This window comes from Hemitrygon akajei, chromosome 3, assembly GCF_048418815.1.
Source record: "Hemitrygon akajei chromosome 3, sHemAka1.3, whole genome shotgun sequence".
In the NCBI taxonomy this organism is placed as follows: Eukaryota; Metazoa; Chordata; class Chondrichthyes; order Myliobatiformes; family Dasyatidae; genus Hemitrygon; species Hemitrygon akajei.
The window spans coordinates 113,099,244-113,114,063 of record NC_133126.1 but is presented as its reverse complement, the minus strand read 5'-3'; the positions used below and the strand labels follow the sequence as shown (position 1 = coordinate 113,114,063).

The following is a 14,820-nucleotide window of genomic DNA, read 5'->3' as shown; positions in this document are numbered from 1 at the left end:
TTAAGGGTTAAAAGGTGAAGGTGGGAGAATGGGATTGAGAGAAAGAAATATTAACCATCAATGAATAGAGTGGTGCAGAAATGCCCAATTCTACTCCTACATCTTCAATTAGTTAAAAACAAGAAATTCAAATCGTACATATATTTTCTCAAGGCAGCACAAGTTAATAAAACAGCTGGAGAGATTGGATTATTTTCACAGCCTGAGTGTTAAGTATAGCCAACTGTGATCAATTCAAAATTCTCTGGAGAGTTGAAAGCTAACAAGGCATATGACATGTTCACCATTTTGTCACACTACCAGCTTTGGAAAATAGAACACACATACGTAAGAAGATGCAAATTATGTCAGAGCTTTTTGTTTCCAGTCAGGTTTGTGCAGTTGGTATAAAAGCTTGCACTGTTTATTAATGGATTTTCAAGTGTTTATGTACAAGAAACTGCATCACAAACTACAAACATCTCACACAAGATCACCACACACAAGAAAAGCAGCCCAGCTTAAATACCTTCTTGGTTACAGACACTGCTGGTCCAAACACCAAACACATAATGTGGAAAGAAGTGATGGAGGAGCAAAAAAAAAAAGCCATGTTTTACAAAGACTCTGACCGAGAATCGTGCAAGCTTCCTTTTAAATATAAAAAAACTAGTAATTCCACTTTATTAATAACTTCTGATAGAAAGATGACATGGTTATATAGGAACCTGGAGTGGAACGATACTACAACTGCACAGTGCTCAGTCAATTCACCGTGGCCAGGAGCAGGCTTCCTCTGCACAGAACAAAGCCACACTGCAACAAATTGACAATTCTTTTACAGTCCTTCTGGAAACTAAAGATACAACGAGGCTCACAAGTATGCAATTTTGATTAGCATACACCCCATTTATTCCCAAGTTGAAAATATTAATATTTTTAAGGGAACTTCTTTCTTTTTCTCATTGAGAAAATATTCAAACAGCTCTCGAGTTGCTCCTGTCAGTCAATGCAGGGGCAAACACGAGTTAAGTTTTGCAAGTGCCAAGAATCACATTCTCAAAGATGCTTGCCTCATGTAATTGTAAAGCAAAGCATAGGCTTTAAGAGACCAGCAAAATCAGATTAGCTGTTTTCACAAAGGGGTTCCCTTCTTCTGTTGGTAAACTGACAACTCTGGCTGCTGGATTGGATCGTTCTTCCATTCTAAACTAGAGCCACCCCTCAACAACTGCAGCTGACTGGGGTTGCTAATCATGAACACCTAGATTTCTTCTACCTTCTTGCCACTGTAAACCAACATTGGTGATGAGGTGCTGCTAAATTGGAACTAATGAATCACTACCCCAAAAATTAAAAGAAAATTAACGGGAGAACTGACTGCCAATCGGTTGTTTCTGAACAAGGAACATCAAAGGAAGGAGGAGGGGGAAGCCATGCTATTTAACTTGATGAGCAAGTTAGTCAACACTGCAGTGTGCAGTCAGGTTCGAGAAAAATCAAACTCACTTTTTGCAGGTTGTCACAATTTTAGTGGGATTCAACTGATCAACAATGCTGAGACTGTGGGTATTTCCAATTACTGCCATTCACACCACAGCAATGTTCATGTTCTGTGGAAACTATCCATCACCTGCAAACACTGGTTTATTAAAATATCAAACTAAACATTTATACAGTGGCTTTAAAATACAGTTACTACCCAAAATTGAGACCTTAGGACTTCTCTTTTCTTTTCAATTTGGACACCTTTTTGACGGTTCCATTTTTGTTGAGGAGTTTTAGGACTCGATCCTTGTGATCCAGAACCTTCATCATGGTATCTTTGGCTTCAGTGATCTGGTCTATAACCAGTTTGCAACGCTGCATGTTCCCCTGTGAATAGAGCAATGCAGAATAATGTTACAGCAAGTTAGATATCATTAGTTCCATTATCACCAAAATGCTCCTAGCTGACTGGGGACAGATGAAACCACACCTCCTCTCACTGAGTAGGCAGGGGGTTTAAGGCTTTGAGCACTTTGCTTTGCCAGGGTCCCAATGCTAGTCGGGTGTATGTTTTCAGGCTGACTGGTCAGGTAAAAAAATAGACAAGAGATTCTGCAGATGCTGAAAATCCAGAGCAACACACAAAATGCTGGAGGAACTCAGCTGGAAAGGAATGAACAGTCAACATTTCAGGCCAAGTCCCTTCATTAGGACTGAGCTCTTCCAGTAATTGTCAGGAGAAATAGCTTTATTTGAATAATCCAATTGGGAAGAGGCTTTGGTACTGTGATAGTGTGATGAACGAGCTCTGCTCTGTGGGCTGCACAAAGATCCGTTGCCTCTGCAATTTCACATCATTCACTTATTTATTTCTTTTGACTCAAGTGCTTCAGAACAAAAAAGAACCAGAGAGAGTGAGGCTACGAGGCTGGAAATGGTCAGTGGAGGGGGCATCTGGGAGGGAAAGCAGCTGAGAAACAGGTGGGATTCCATTGCATAATTAAACCAATTTCATTTGTGAAGCTGTATATACATTTTAAAACAATTTTCTAAACTAATCATAATAATTAGCTTATGAATGGGCCTCAAAAATATTTCAAATTGTCCTTCTGTCCCTCCCAACTAAAAGGTTGTGTACTACCAAGTATACAGGACTTAAACAAATAATAATAAGCATTACTGCCTCAATCTCCTCCTTTCCAATAAGGTCAGTGCTGTTCTGATCTTTGACCTCACCCTCTTAGCCCTCAATTCTCATGTAGACTTTGTACTTCCATCTTAAGTCATGAATTTCTTTAAGGACTGCATCCACAACACTCTCGACATAGTGAACTTTCAAAGGTTTGCAACTGGAAGAAATTCCTCCTTACAATTTCTTTTTATCCTAAGACACTGCTCTTTAATTTTGTAACTTAACAACTTTTGTCTTGCACTGTACTACCCCAAAACAACAAATTTCATGGCATGTCTGTAATAAGGAAAACAATTCTAACCATTTTTATAGTCTCCCACTGTGAAACATCTTCACAACACTCCTCTAATGACCCTTCTCAAAATAAAACATCTCAATGGGATTACCTCCTATTCTTCTAAATTCTCAGTTTGCTTTTCCTTTCCTCTAAAACAATTCCCAAGAATCAAGTCCCCTAGATGTGACATCACAAACCCTGCATGGCTGTTACAAAGTTCGTGCACCAACACTTTACATCAAAAGTCTACATTTTTCCTCCAGCATCTTTCTTTAGTTAAAATCTGTCCCGAGCCTTATAGGCTCATCAGGCCGGTGCTTATAAAGCAACTGAGAGTACAAGACACCACCCCCCGGATAAGATGCCAGTCTATCACGAGGTTAAACCCCATTTTCAGATGGGTGGACTGGAGCAATGTGTGGTTAAGTGCCTTGCTCAAGGAGACAACACGCTGCCTCAGCTGGGGCTTGAACTCACGACCTTCAGATCGCTAGTCCAATGCCTTAACCATTTGGCCACGCGCCACAGTTTCTTTAGTTACTTACGTCCTATCTTTGTGTGTTCCTTGAGTTTCTAAACACTAGTATGTAATTCTAATAAAACTGTTTTCTATTCTTCCCAAAGTAATACATTTCCCTACTAGTCTATCTGCCACATGCTTGCCCATGACTATATTCCACCTTACTGTCTTTGGTCATTTATAAACATGGCTAAGCTACACTTGGTCCCCAGTTCAAATCATTAGTACGTAAGTAGTGAGGCCACGGTTACATTGCCTCAAGTACCCCCTAGTACAGCTGGTTAATCCTCTCTCCTTCAGTGTGCTGCCATCAACATTATTTGACACTTTTTATGTGGCACCTCACCAAACATTAACTGTTTCTTCATCTACAAATGCTGTCTGACCTTCTGAGTGTCTCCAGCATTTATTTCAGATTTCTAAATGTTTGATTTTTTGTTTTAATTTTCAAAAGGACAATTAATGTTGGTCTGTGGCTCCCAACTTCCTCTGTACTCCAGTGAATTGTAAACACGATTCATATTGTTAGTACACAGTTGATGCAAAAAGGATTAATGAGCACTTTGAATTTGCCTTTTCTTGTAAAAAACAGTAAATCTGAAGTATCATGTGTTGTCAAATTTGGGACCATCCAGTTCAAAGTGCAAGATTATCTTATTAAAGTTAAGAATTTTTACCCAAACAGAAATGACTGCATATATACCGATCCACCAAGCACAACATTCCTGCTCCGGGACATATTTTATCTAACTACGTGATACAGCCTCCTCAATTTCTTTTCATTCTGCCGACAGATTTAACTGGCCATTTTTAAAGTGGATATAAGCAACATCAGCAAGAATAGCAAATCATTGTGATAGTTTGCCTGGTCTTTTTAGAGGGTGGTTAAGAATCACATTGTTACAGACCAAGAATAAACTAGGCTGAGGACCTCAGATTTCATTCCTAAAAGGATGTTAGTGAACAACCAACAGATTCACTAACATCCTCTGGAAAGAAATTAATTCCACAATTAATTACTGCATTTAAAATTTCCAGCTGTCATGACAGGACTTGAATATTTGCCTGTGGACAATCAATCCATACCACCAGATTGTGAGTCAAGGTGACTAATCATTGTGCTAACATAATCTGTTATCACGCTGAGATGGAGCTAAAGGGCAGCAGTAGTGTTATAGCTTGGACAGGAAGCAATTGTAGTGATACATAATTAGACCGTAAGACATATGAGTACAATTAGGCCATTTGGCACATTGAGTCTGCACTGTCATTCAATCATAGCTGATTTATTATCCCTCTCAACCACATTCTCCTGCCTTCTCCCCATAACCTTCCATGCCCTTACTAATCAATAACCGTTCAACTTACACTTTAAATATACCCAATGACTTGCCCTCCAGCGCCATCTGGGGCAATAAATACCACAGATTCACCACTCTTTGGCTGAAAAAAAATCCTCTTCATATCTGTTCTAAATGGATGTCCTTTTATTCCAAGGCTGTGCCCTCTGGTACAGGACTCCCCCACTGTAGGAAACATCTTCCCCATGTCCACTCTATCTAGGCCTTTAAACATTCAATAGCTTTCAATGAGATTCCCCCTCATTCTTCAAAACCTCACTGTACGCAGGCCCAAAACCATCAAATGTTCCTCGTGTGTTTATTCTTTCATCATTCTCGTGAACCTTCTCTGGACCCTCTCCAAAGGCACCACATCCTTCTTAGAAAAGAGCCCAGATCTACTCAGCATTACATCCTGGCTTTTATATTCTAGTCCTCTTAAACTGAATGCTAACATTGAATATGCATTCATCACCACCTACTCAAATTGCAAATTTACCTTTTCTGAATCCTGCATGAGGGCTCCCTTTACACCCCAGATTTTTGCATTTTCTTCAAAATAATCCATACCTTTATTCCTTCTACCAAAATGCTGGACCACACACTTCACTTTACTATATTCCATCTGCCACTTTTTTGCCCATTTTCCTAACCTTCTGCAGACTTGCTGCTTCCTCAACATTACCTGCCCCGAATCTAGTTTGTATCACCCAGAAACATGGTCACAAAGCCATCAATTCCATCACTTAAATCATTGACATATAATGTGAAAAGAAGCAGTCCCAACACCAACCTCTGAGGGACACCACTAGGAACCAGCAGCCAATCAGGAAAAGATCCTTTTATTCCCACTCTTTACTTCCTGCCAGTCAGCCAATCTCCTGTCCATGCCAGCATCTTTCCTATGGGCTCTTGTTTAGCAGCTTCATGTACAGCATCTTGTCAAAAGGTCTGAAATCCAAGTAAGCAACACCCACTGACAGTCCTTTGTCTATCCTGTCTGTTAGTTCCTCAAAGAATTCCAACAGATTTTTTTGTTTGTGATTTGTCAGGCAAGAATTTCCCTAAAGGTAATCATGCTGACTTTAGTCTATCTTATCATGTGCCTCCAAACACCCCGAAACCACACTCTTAACAATCGACTTCCAACATCTTCCCAACCACTGAGGTCAGACTAACTGGCCTATAATTTCCTTTCCCCTGCTTCTCTCCCTTCTTGAAGAATGGAGTAACATTTGCAATTTTCCAGTCCTCCAGAACCATGCCAGAATCTATTGATTCTTTAAAGATCAGTACTAATGCCTCCACAATCTCTTCAGCTACCTCTTTCAGAACCCTGGGATGTAGACCATCTGGCCCAGGTGACATTTACCTCCAGACCTCAGGAACCGCAGAGATGCGGCCTTGTATATATTATGGGCCAGTACTTAATTCTGCTCCCAGCAATGCATAGCTGAGATGCCAGCTGCACGGTTTGCTTATACAGGGCATCCACAAACCTGGATCAGCTCACTGATTCGATGCATGTCATCATCTGCAGCCGCTTTCTTCTTTGGAATCAGCCCTTCCTGTAATGAAGCCAATCTGTTGTACACATCATGTTCCAAGCTAGTCTATAGAGTTCAGGAAAAGAAAAAAGATTAATAAAAAGGACTGAGCTCAAATTCCAAACTTTTTCTTAGTAATCAGCAGTAAGTAAATACTTGAACGTTATGATACCCAGTCAGGAAACAAATGAACAGAATCTGTTTTTAGTTTAAATGTCCTTCTCTCTCCCCACCCTAGTTCTTAAGAACTGCAAATTCTAGGAAACCTCTACTATAATTTTCATAGCCATTATTAATGCACGAGCCTTGAAAGTAAAACAGATAATTCTTAATGCCCTTTATGTGGAAATTAAAATCCCACCGATATTTCTTCTGTTAAGTGGTTACATTCACTGAGTAGATAACGCTCAATTGTATTCACAGCTCCTCGGGAAACGATCAAATGCCAGAGCAGACTCAATGGGCCAAATGCCTAATTCTGCTCCCAAGTCTTACAGAGTCCATGCCTACACAAGCAAAGGCCTTGTCAAAATTCAAAGACGAAGTGACAAGTAGCATTTAACCAACAAGCACAAGGCACTTTATCATAATATTATTGACAATCGATTGTCATTAACACTGCCATTTTGTAGTTCACCACCAAGCAGAACTCAACTTGGACCAGTTGTGCAGGGTCTCCCTTCTCAACATCTATGCAAGCATGTCAGAAGCATGATGAATTATTTTTCACTTGTCTGCGTGAATGCAGCTTCAACAGATCAGAAGTTAAACAGTGGTGAGAATGAAGTATCCTGCTTGATTCATCAACCTGACAATTCACACCTTGAGCACTGTGGATGCAGTGTGCACCATCTGCAAACGGCACTGCAGTTATTTCAAAGAGCACAGTACCTCCTAACATCACAGCCTCCAACAGTCTTCCCTTTCCTTTGCCAAAAATGATCATTTACTTCAGGATCAAAGGGAGCATCAGCTTTTGTGTATTTAAAGCACCTCCCCACCTTGCTCTGTCACCTTTCATAATGACAGCTTTGTCACTAAGACTGAAACTGGTCCTGACTCACCACTGTTTGTGATCTCAACTATAAATGATTTCATGTAATCATCTGTCAGACATCTAGCATCATGAAACAAATAGAATTTGACTTTTGCTGATACAACTCACTCAGAGATCAGCATGAACAATGCACCAGAGCTTCCCCAAGATAATATTGTACACAGTATCCAGTACCATTACAGCTACGTTCAGCAAACACTTAGTTAACAACTTTTAATGAAGGTCACAGCTGACAACCAAATACAAAGATCATTCTATTTACAGAGCTCTACTGGTAAATTTAGATCCACACACCCACTACAACAATGGGTCTTTTATCATAGTGATGCAGAGTCTGGTGTGCTTCAATTGAGAAGGTATCTAGTAAACACATACCTCAGCTCCTTTCCATAAACAGCAAAATTGGCAGATGTTTGGTTTATGCGCTGGAATATCTTCAAATGCATTTCAGCACAACTTTTCCCTTCGGTATCAAGTTACAGACAGTACACTGGAACTCCTTGCGTGTGTTTCCAGCATGAAATCAGACTCAGCAGCATCCTACAGTCATACTGATGTCACTCTTATTTGATCACAAACTTCTACAGACACACTGTTGAAAGTATCCTGACTGGTTACATCATGGTCTGCTTTGGCAATTCAAATGTCCAGGAATACAAGCTACAGAGAGTAGTGTACTAACCCAACAGATCACAGGCACATCTCTCCACATCATCGGCAGCACCTATAAAAGGTGCTGTCTTAAGGCAGTAAAATCTATCAAAGATCCTCACCACCTGGGTCATAACATCTAATTGCTGCTACTATCAAGCAGGAAGTCTAGAAGCCTGACGTCCAACACCAAAGGTTCAAGCACAGCTACTTCCCTTGAACAATTTGGTTCTTAATCCAACTGGCAAAACCTTAATTACCACTACAATTTAGTAAAACTCTGGCCATTCCGATCACTGTGGACTAAAATGGACTGTTTTTAAAAAAATACAATTGCATTTTTTTCCTTGTAAAATTTGTGTATAATCTATGTTTAAGAAGCTTTTCTTGTGAATGCAGCTTACCGGATGCCATACGCCTGTGGCGCTGCTACACATTAGTTTTGCATTATCACCTGTGCAGATGACCACAAACTCTACATGGAGTCCTCCAAAATATTTCAGAGGAATTAATAGCACGGTATCGAAATTCACTGGAGCCAGGAAACAAAGTGATGATGGAAAGGGGATTTGCAGGAATTTCCTACAAGTCCTCCTCGCAGTGATATTCCAGCACGCTTAGCTCAGCGTGGGAGTAAGTGAACAAGCACCGCATACAAGAACACGCACAGACATTTTTTCCAACATGGAGAAAGTAACACAGCCAATCAGGAAGGCTACAGATTACAGGAGATGGGGGTTGTTACGAAAGACATTGGGGAATGGACATAGGAATCAGATATAGGGATGGTGGGTAGCAATGGGGGCTTTAGCAAGATGTGAATCAAGCATTTTAGGGCGCAAGTAGGCAAATAAAATTTATCTTGACCTAACAGTAGATTGATCCAAATTATGCAAGTATATTTCCAACCGTTTATCTATTATATCTCTGGTGCTAGTTAATAAAACCGCTCTATTTTCTGAGTTATTATTTTAAACTTCCTGTAGAATCACCGCTATTTATTTAAAAGCATAATCAATAAACCCATCCACCCTGGATATTCTCTTATCCCTCTCCCAACAGGCAGGAGATACAAAAGCCTTAGAAAAAAGCTTTTATCCCACTGTTATCAGATCTCTTTAACAGATACTGAAATGTACTCGTGGCTTCAATCTACCCCATTAGGACCATACACTTTATCATTTACCTGCACTGCACTTTTTTGGTAGCTTTTATACTTAATTCTGCATTCTTCTGTTTTACCCTATTCTAGCTGAATGCATAGTTTAATGATATGATCTGTATGAACAATATGCTTTCTGGACCGCCTGGTAAAGGAAGCCTAGAGAAAAATAATTTTAACAAAGACAAAGTCTAACTCCAAGCAAGGACTGGAATTCAATTGTAAACAAAGTGGGAGAGCGGCAACCTGATTAGATGAGGACTAACCAATCAGGAGGGATGGAATACAGGGGCATAAATACCACTAGTCTAGATATGCCTAGGCATCAACCCTGAAAATGTCGAAGTATGTAATCAAAATGCTAGTTATAATCAAACCTGTACTCGGCTTGAAGCCAGAGAACTGTTTATTCGAAATATGTATACAAGCTTTTCAACGTATCTTGGTACATGTGACAATAATAAACTGATACCAATAAAAAGGTCAGTTTAATTTAACTATGTCTATTTTCATGTAAAGAGTATCATGAACAAAGCAGATGAGCTTAGAGCGTGAATCAGTACTTGGAGTTATGACGTTGTGGCCATTACAGAGACTTGGATGGCTCAGGGACAAAATGGCTACTTTGAGTGCCAGGCTTTAAATGTTTCAGAAAGCACAGGGAGGGAGGCAAAAAAGGTGGGGGCATGACACTGCTGATCAGAGGTACTGTCACAAAGAAACATAGAAAACCTACAGCACAATACAGGCCCTTCGGTCCACAAAGCTGTGCTGATCATGTCCTTACCTTAGAAATTACCTCGGGTTACTGGTAGCCCTCTATTTTTCTGAGCTCCATCATATACCTGTCCAGGAGTCTCTTAAAAGATCCTATCATATTCGCCTCCACCACCATCACCGGCAGCCCATTCCACACACTCACCACTCTGACATCTCCTCTGTACCTACTTCCAAGCATCTTAAAACTGTGCCCTCTCATGTTAGCCATTTCAGTCCTGGGAAAAAGCCTCTGAATATCCACACGATCAATGCCTCTCATCATCTTATACACCTCTATCAAGTCACCTCTCATCCTCCATCTCTCCAAGGAGTAAAGGCAGAGTTCACTCAACCTATTCTCATAAGCCCTGCTCCCCAATCCAGGCAACATCCTTGTAAATCTGCTCTGCACCATTTCTATGGCTTCCACATCCTTCCTGTAGTGAGGTGACCAGAACTGAGCACAGTACTCCATTTCGGGGCTGACCAGGGTCCTATATAGCTGCAACATTACCTCTCAGCTCTTAAACTCAATCCCACAATTGATGAAGGCCAATGCACCATAAGCCTTTTTAACCACAGAGTCAACCTGCGCAGCAGCTTTGAGTGTCCTATGGACTCAGACCCCAAGATCCCTCTGATCCTCCACATTGCCAAGAATCTTACCATAATACTATATTCTGCCATCACATCTGACAAACCAAACTGAACCACTTCACACTTATCTGGGTGGAACTCCATCTGCCACTTCTCAACCCAGTTTTGCATCCTATCAATGTCCCACTGTAACCTCTATACTATCCAAAACACCCCCAACCTTTGTGTCATCAGCAAATATACTAACCCATCCCTCCACTTCCTCATCCAAGTCATTTATAAAAATCACAAAGAATAAGGGTCCCAGGACAGATCCCTGAGGCATCACTGGTCACCAACCTCCATGCAGAATATGACCCGTCTACAAACGTTCTTTGGCTTCTGTGGGCAAGCCAGTTCTAAATCCACAAAGCAATGTTCCCCTTAGATCCCATGCCTCTTTACTTTCTCAATAAGCCTTGCATGGGGTTTATCAGATGCCTTGCTGAAATCCATATACACTATATCTACTGTTCTACATCATCAATGTGTTTAGTCACATCCTCAAAAATTGTTAAATGTTTTAAATCCCTATGGCCTTTCAATCCCACAATTAACTTTACAGCTTTATAAGGTACAGATGATAACTTGGGTACATCAGTGGTGTCCTTCTCTCTCAAACTGGTCTCCCCTCTCTCTTATTGGTCTTGCTCCCTCTCCCTCCTATGTCCCACCCCTTTTATTGGTCTCTTTCTTCTTCTCCAATTGTTTCTCTCTCCCTTGCTCTCCCCCTCTCCCTGTCCCACTCATCTCCTTTTCCCTATAGATCTTTTGCCCTTTCTCCTGTTTGTCTTCCCAACACATCCTCTTCCCATCTCCTATTAGTCTCACTCTCTCTCCCTTTCACTGCTGCAGAAAAGCAGGAAGTCATGGAAGGATTGTCTACTGAATCTGTGTGTGTGGAAATTAGGAACAGAAAGGGGTCAATAACTCTACTGGGTGTTTTTTATAGACTACCCAATAGTAACAGGGACATCAAGGAGCAGATAAGGAGACAGATTCTGTAAAGATGCAATAATAACAGGGTAGTTGTGGTAGGAGATTTTATTTTCCCCAATACTGATTGGCATCTTCCTAGAGCAAGGTGTAATAATGACAGGGTTGTCATGGTGAGAGAGTTTAATTTCCCAAATATCGATTGGCATGTCCCTAGAGTGAGGGGTTAGATGGAGAGGAGTTTGTTAGGGGTGTTCAGGAAGTTTTCTTGACACAATATGTACATAAGCCTACAAGAGGAGAGGCTGTACTTGATCTGGTATTGGGAAATGAACCTGGTCATGTGTCAGGTCACTCAGTGGGAGAGCATTTTGGAAATAGCGATCACAATTCTATCTCCTTTACCATAGCATTGGAAAGGGATAGGAACAGACAAGTCAGAAAAGTGTTTAATTGGAGTAAGGGGAAATATGAAACTATCAGGTAGGAACTTGGAAGCATAAATTGGGAACAGATGTTCTCAGGGAAATGTACGGCAAAAATATGGCAAATGTTCGGGGATATTTGCGTAGTGTTCTGCATTGGTATGTTCCAATGAGACAGGGAAAGGATGTTAGGGTACAAGAACCATGGTGTACAAAGGCTGTTGAAAATCTAGTCAGGAAGAAAAGCTTACGAAAGGTTCAAAAAACTAGGTAATGACAGGGATCTAGAAGATTAAAAGGCTAGCAGGAAGGAGCTTAAGAATGAAATTGGGCAAGCCAGAAGGGGCCATGAGAAGGCCTTGGCGAGCAGGATTAAGGAAAACCCCAAGTATGTGACGAGCAAGAGGATAAGACGTGGGAGAATAGGACCAATCAAGTGTGACAATGGAAAAGTGTATATGGAACCAGAGGAGATAGTGGTAGTGCTTAAAGAATACTTGCTTCAGTATTCGCTACAGAAAAGGACCTTTACAATTGTAGGGATGACTTACAGCAGACTGAAAAGCTTGAGCATATAGACATTAAGAAAGAGGATGAGCTAAAGCTTTTGGAAAACATCAAGTTGGATAAATTGGATTGCTGAGCCTCTGGCAATGATCTTTGCATCAATGGGGACAGGAGAGGTTCCGAAGGATTGAAAGGTTACAGATGCTGTTCCCTTATTCCATAAGGGGAGTAGAGATAACCCAGGAAAGTAAAGACTATTGAGTCTTACTTCAGTGGTTGATAAGAAACATTTGGAGAGGTATAATATGCTTAGGAATAGTCAGCATGGCTTTGTCAAAGGCAGATCATGCTTTACGAGCCTGACTGAATTTTTTGAGGATGTGGCTAAACACACTGATGAAGGTAGAGCAATAAATATAGTGTATATGGATTTCAGCAAGGCATTTGATAAGGTACCCTATGCAAGGCTTATTGAGAAAGTAAGGAGGCATGGGATCCAAAGGGACAATGTTTTGTGGATCCAGAACTGGCTTGCCCACAGGAGGCAAAGAATGGTTGTGGACAGGTCATATTCTGCATGTAAGTTGGTGACCAGTGGTGTGCCTCAGGGATCTGTTCTGGGACCTCTTTTCTTCGTGATTTTTATAAATGACCAGGATGAGGAAGTGAAGGAATGGGTTAGTAAATTTGCTGATGACACAAAGGTTGGGGATATTGTGGATAGTGTGGAGGGTTGTCAGATTACAGCGGGACATCTATAGGATGCAAAACTGGGCTGAGAAGTGGCAGATGAAGTTCAACTCAGATAAGTGTGAGGTGGTTCATTTTGGTAGGTCAAATATGATGGCAGTATATAGTATTAATAGTAAGAATCTTGGCAGTGTGGAGGATCAGAGGGATCTTGGGGTCTGAGTCCATTGGACACTCAAAGCTGCTGCGCAGGTTGACTTTGTGGTTAAGAAGGCATACAGTGCATTGGCCTTCATCAACCATGAGGACTGAGTTCAAGAGCCGAGAGGTAATGTTACAACTGTTTAGGACCCTGGTCAGACCCCAGTTAGAGTACTACGCTCAGTTCTGGTCACCTCACTACAGGAAGGATGTGAAATCTATAGAAAGGGTACAGAAGAGATTTACAAGGATGTTGCCTGGATTGGGGAGCTTGCCTTACCAGAATAGGTTAAGTGAATGTGGTGTTTTCTCCTTAGAGTGACAAAGGATGAGAGGTGACCTGATAGAGGTGTACAAGATGATGAGAGGAATTGATCGTGTGCATAGTCAGAAGCTTTTTCCCAGGGCTGAAATGGCTAACACGAGAGGGCAGTTTTAAGGTGCTTGGAAGTAGTACAAAGGAGATGTCGAGGGTAAGTTGTTGTTGTTTGTGTGTGTGTGTGTGTGTGTGTGTGTGTGTGTGTGTGTGCGTGCGTGCGTGCGTGTGCGTGTGTGTACATGTGTGTTTCCATTTGGATATGCACATTTGGAGGATAAGAGGTGACTTGATCAAGCTGTACAACATGATAAGAGGCACAGATCAAGTGGCTAGTCAGAAGCTTTATCCTCGTGTGGAAATGGCTAATGTGAAAGTGTGTAATTGGAGAAAAGTATAAGGGGATATATAAAATACGAAACGTGGAACATCCTGTCTAGGGGTGTTTTAAAAACTCTTAAAGAGGCACATACAAGACAGAAATATGGAGGGCCATGTAGGAGGGAAGGGTTAAATTGAAGGTCAGCACAACAGCATGAGCTGAAGGGCCTGTATTGCACTGTAATGCTCTATGCTCCATGTTCTATTACTTTTCAGAGGAAAAAAAATCTATTTTTCAGTAAACTATTGCCAGATATCTGTTCTGATAAGATTAAGCAATCTCTGATAAGATTGAGCAACAGCAAAAGTTAGAGGAAATGGGACAGATGAGACTGCTTTAACACATAGCATCGGCTTGATATGCTAAGTGGCCTTCTATATTTTAAGAACAGAACAAAAGAACTTCTTTCAAGACAAAACATAAGATACAAGTGGAGATTGCTATTGACACTTAGGCGACAGTATTTTCAAAAGACACTTTTTAAAAAAAAAGTCTGTGAAAAACAGATATCATACTTAACCAATGACTATAAAATTGGACCAAAGACACCTGGTGCTACACATCTAACTGCTTGCAATGTGCACAAATATGCAGTCTTCACCTAACTTACCAACTGCATGAGTTGTGCGGCACAGAGATGTACTTTCCAACCCTGAGCCTTGCAGACTATTCCTTTTTGATTGGCTATCTCTTGTAGTGTGGGCTTTTTCTCCTCTAGAAGTAAAGAGAGGGAAGGCATCAATCCAGGATTACTG

At 41.0% G+C, this 14,820-nt stretch overlaps 1 protein-coding gene across 3 annotated transcripts in view; it reads right to left on the bottom strand.

Moving 5' to 3' along the window:
* Window positions 1-367: 367 nt before the first annotated feature.
* The window catches only part of LOC140725305 (histone deacetylase complex subunit SAP130-like), a 65,070-nt gene continuing 50,617 nt past the window's right edge, over window positions 368-14,820 (bottom strand). For all 3 annotated transcript variants that reach the window (XM_073040608.1, XM_073040609.1, XM_073040610.1), the window contains exons 19-21: window positions 14,676-14,779; window positions 6,296-6,409; window positions 368-1,854 (exon numbers count right to left, since the gene is read on the bottom strand). In XM_073040608.1, the coding sequence (XP_072896709.1) occupies window positions 1,696-1,854; window positions 6,296-6,409; window positions 14,676-14,779 (377 nt within the window). In that variant the 3' untranslated portion in view covers window positions 368-1,695. The remainder of the gene's footprint in view (window positions 1,855-6,295; window positions 6,410-14,675; window positions 14,780-14,820) is intronic.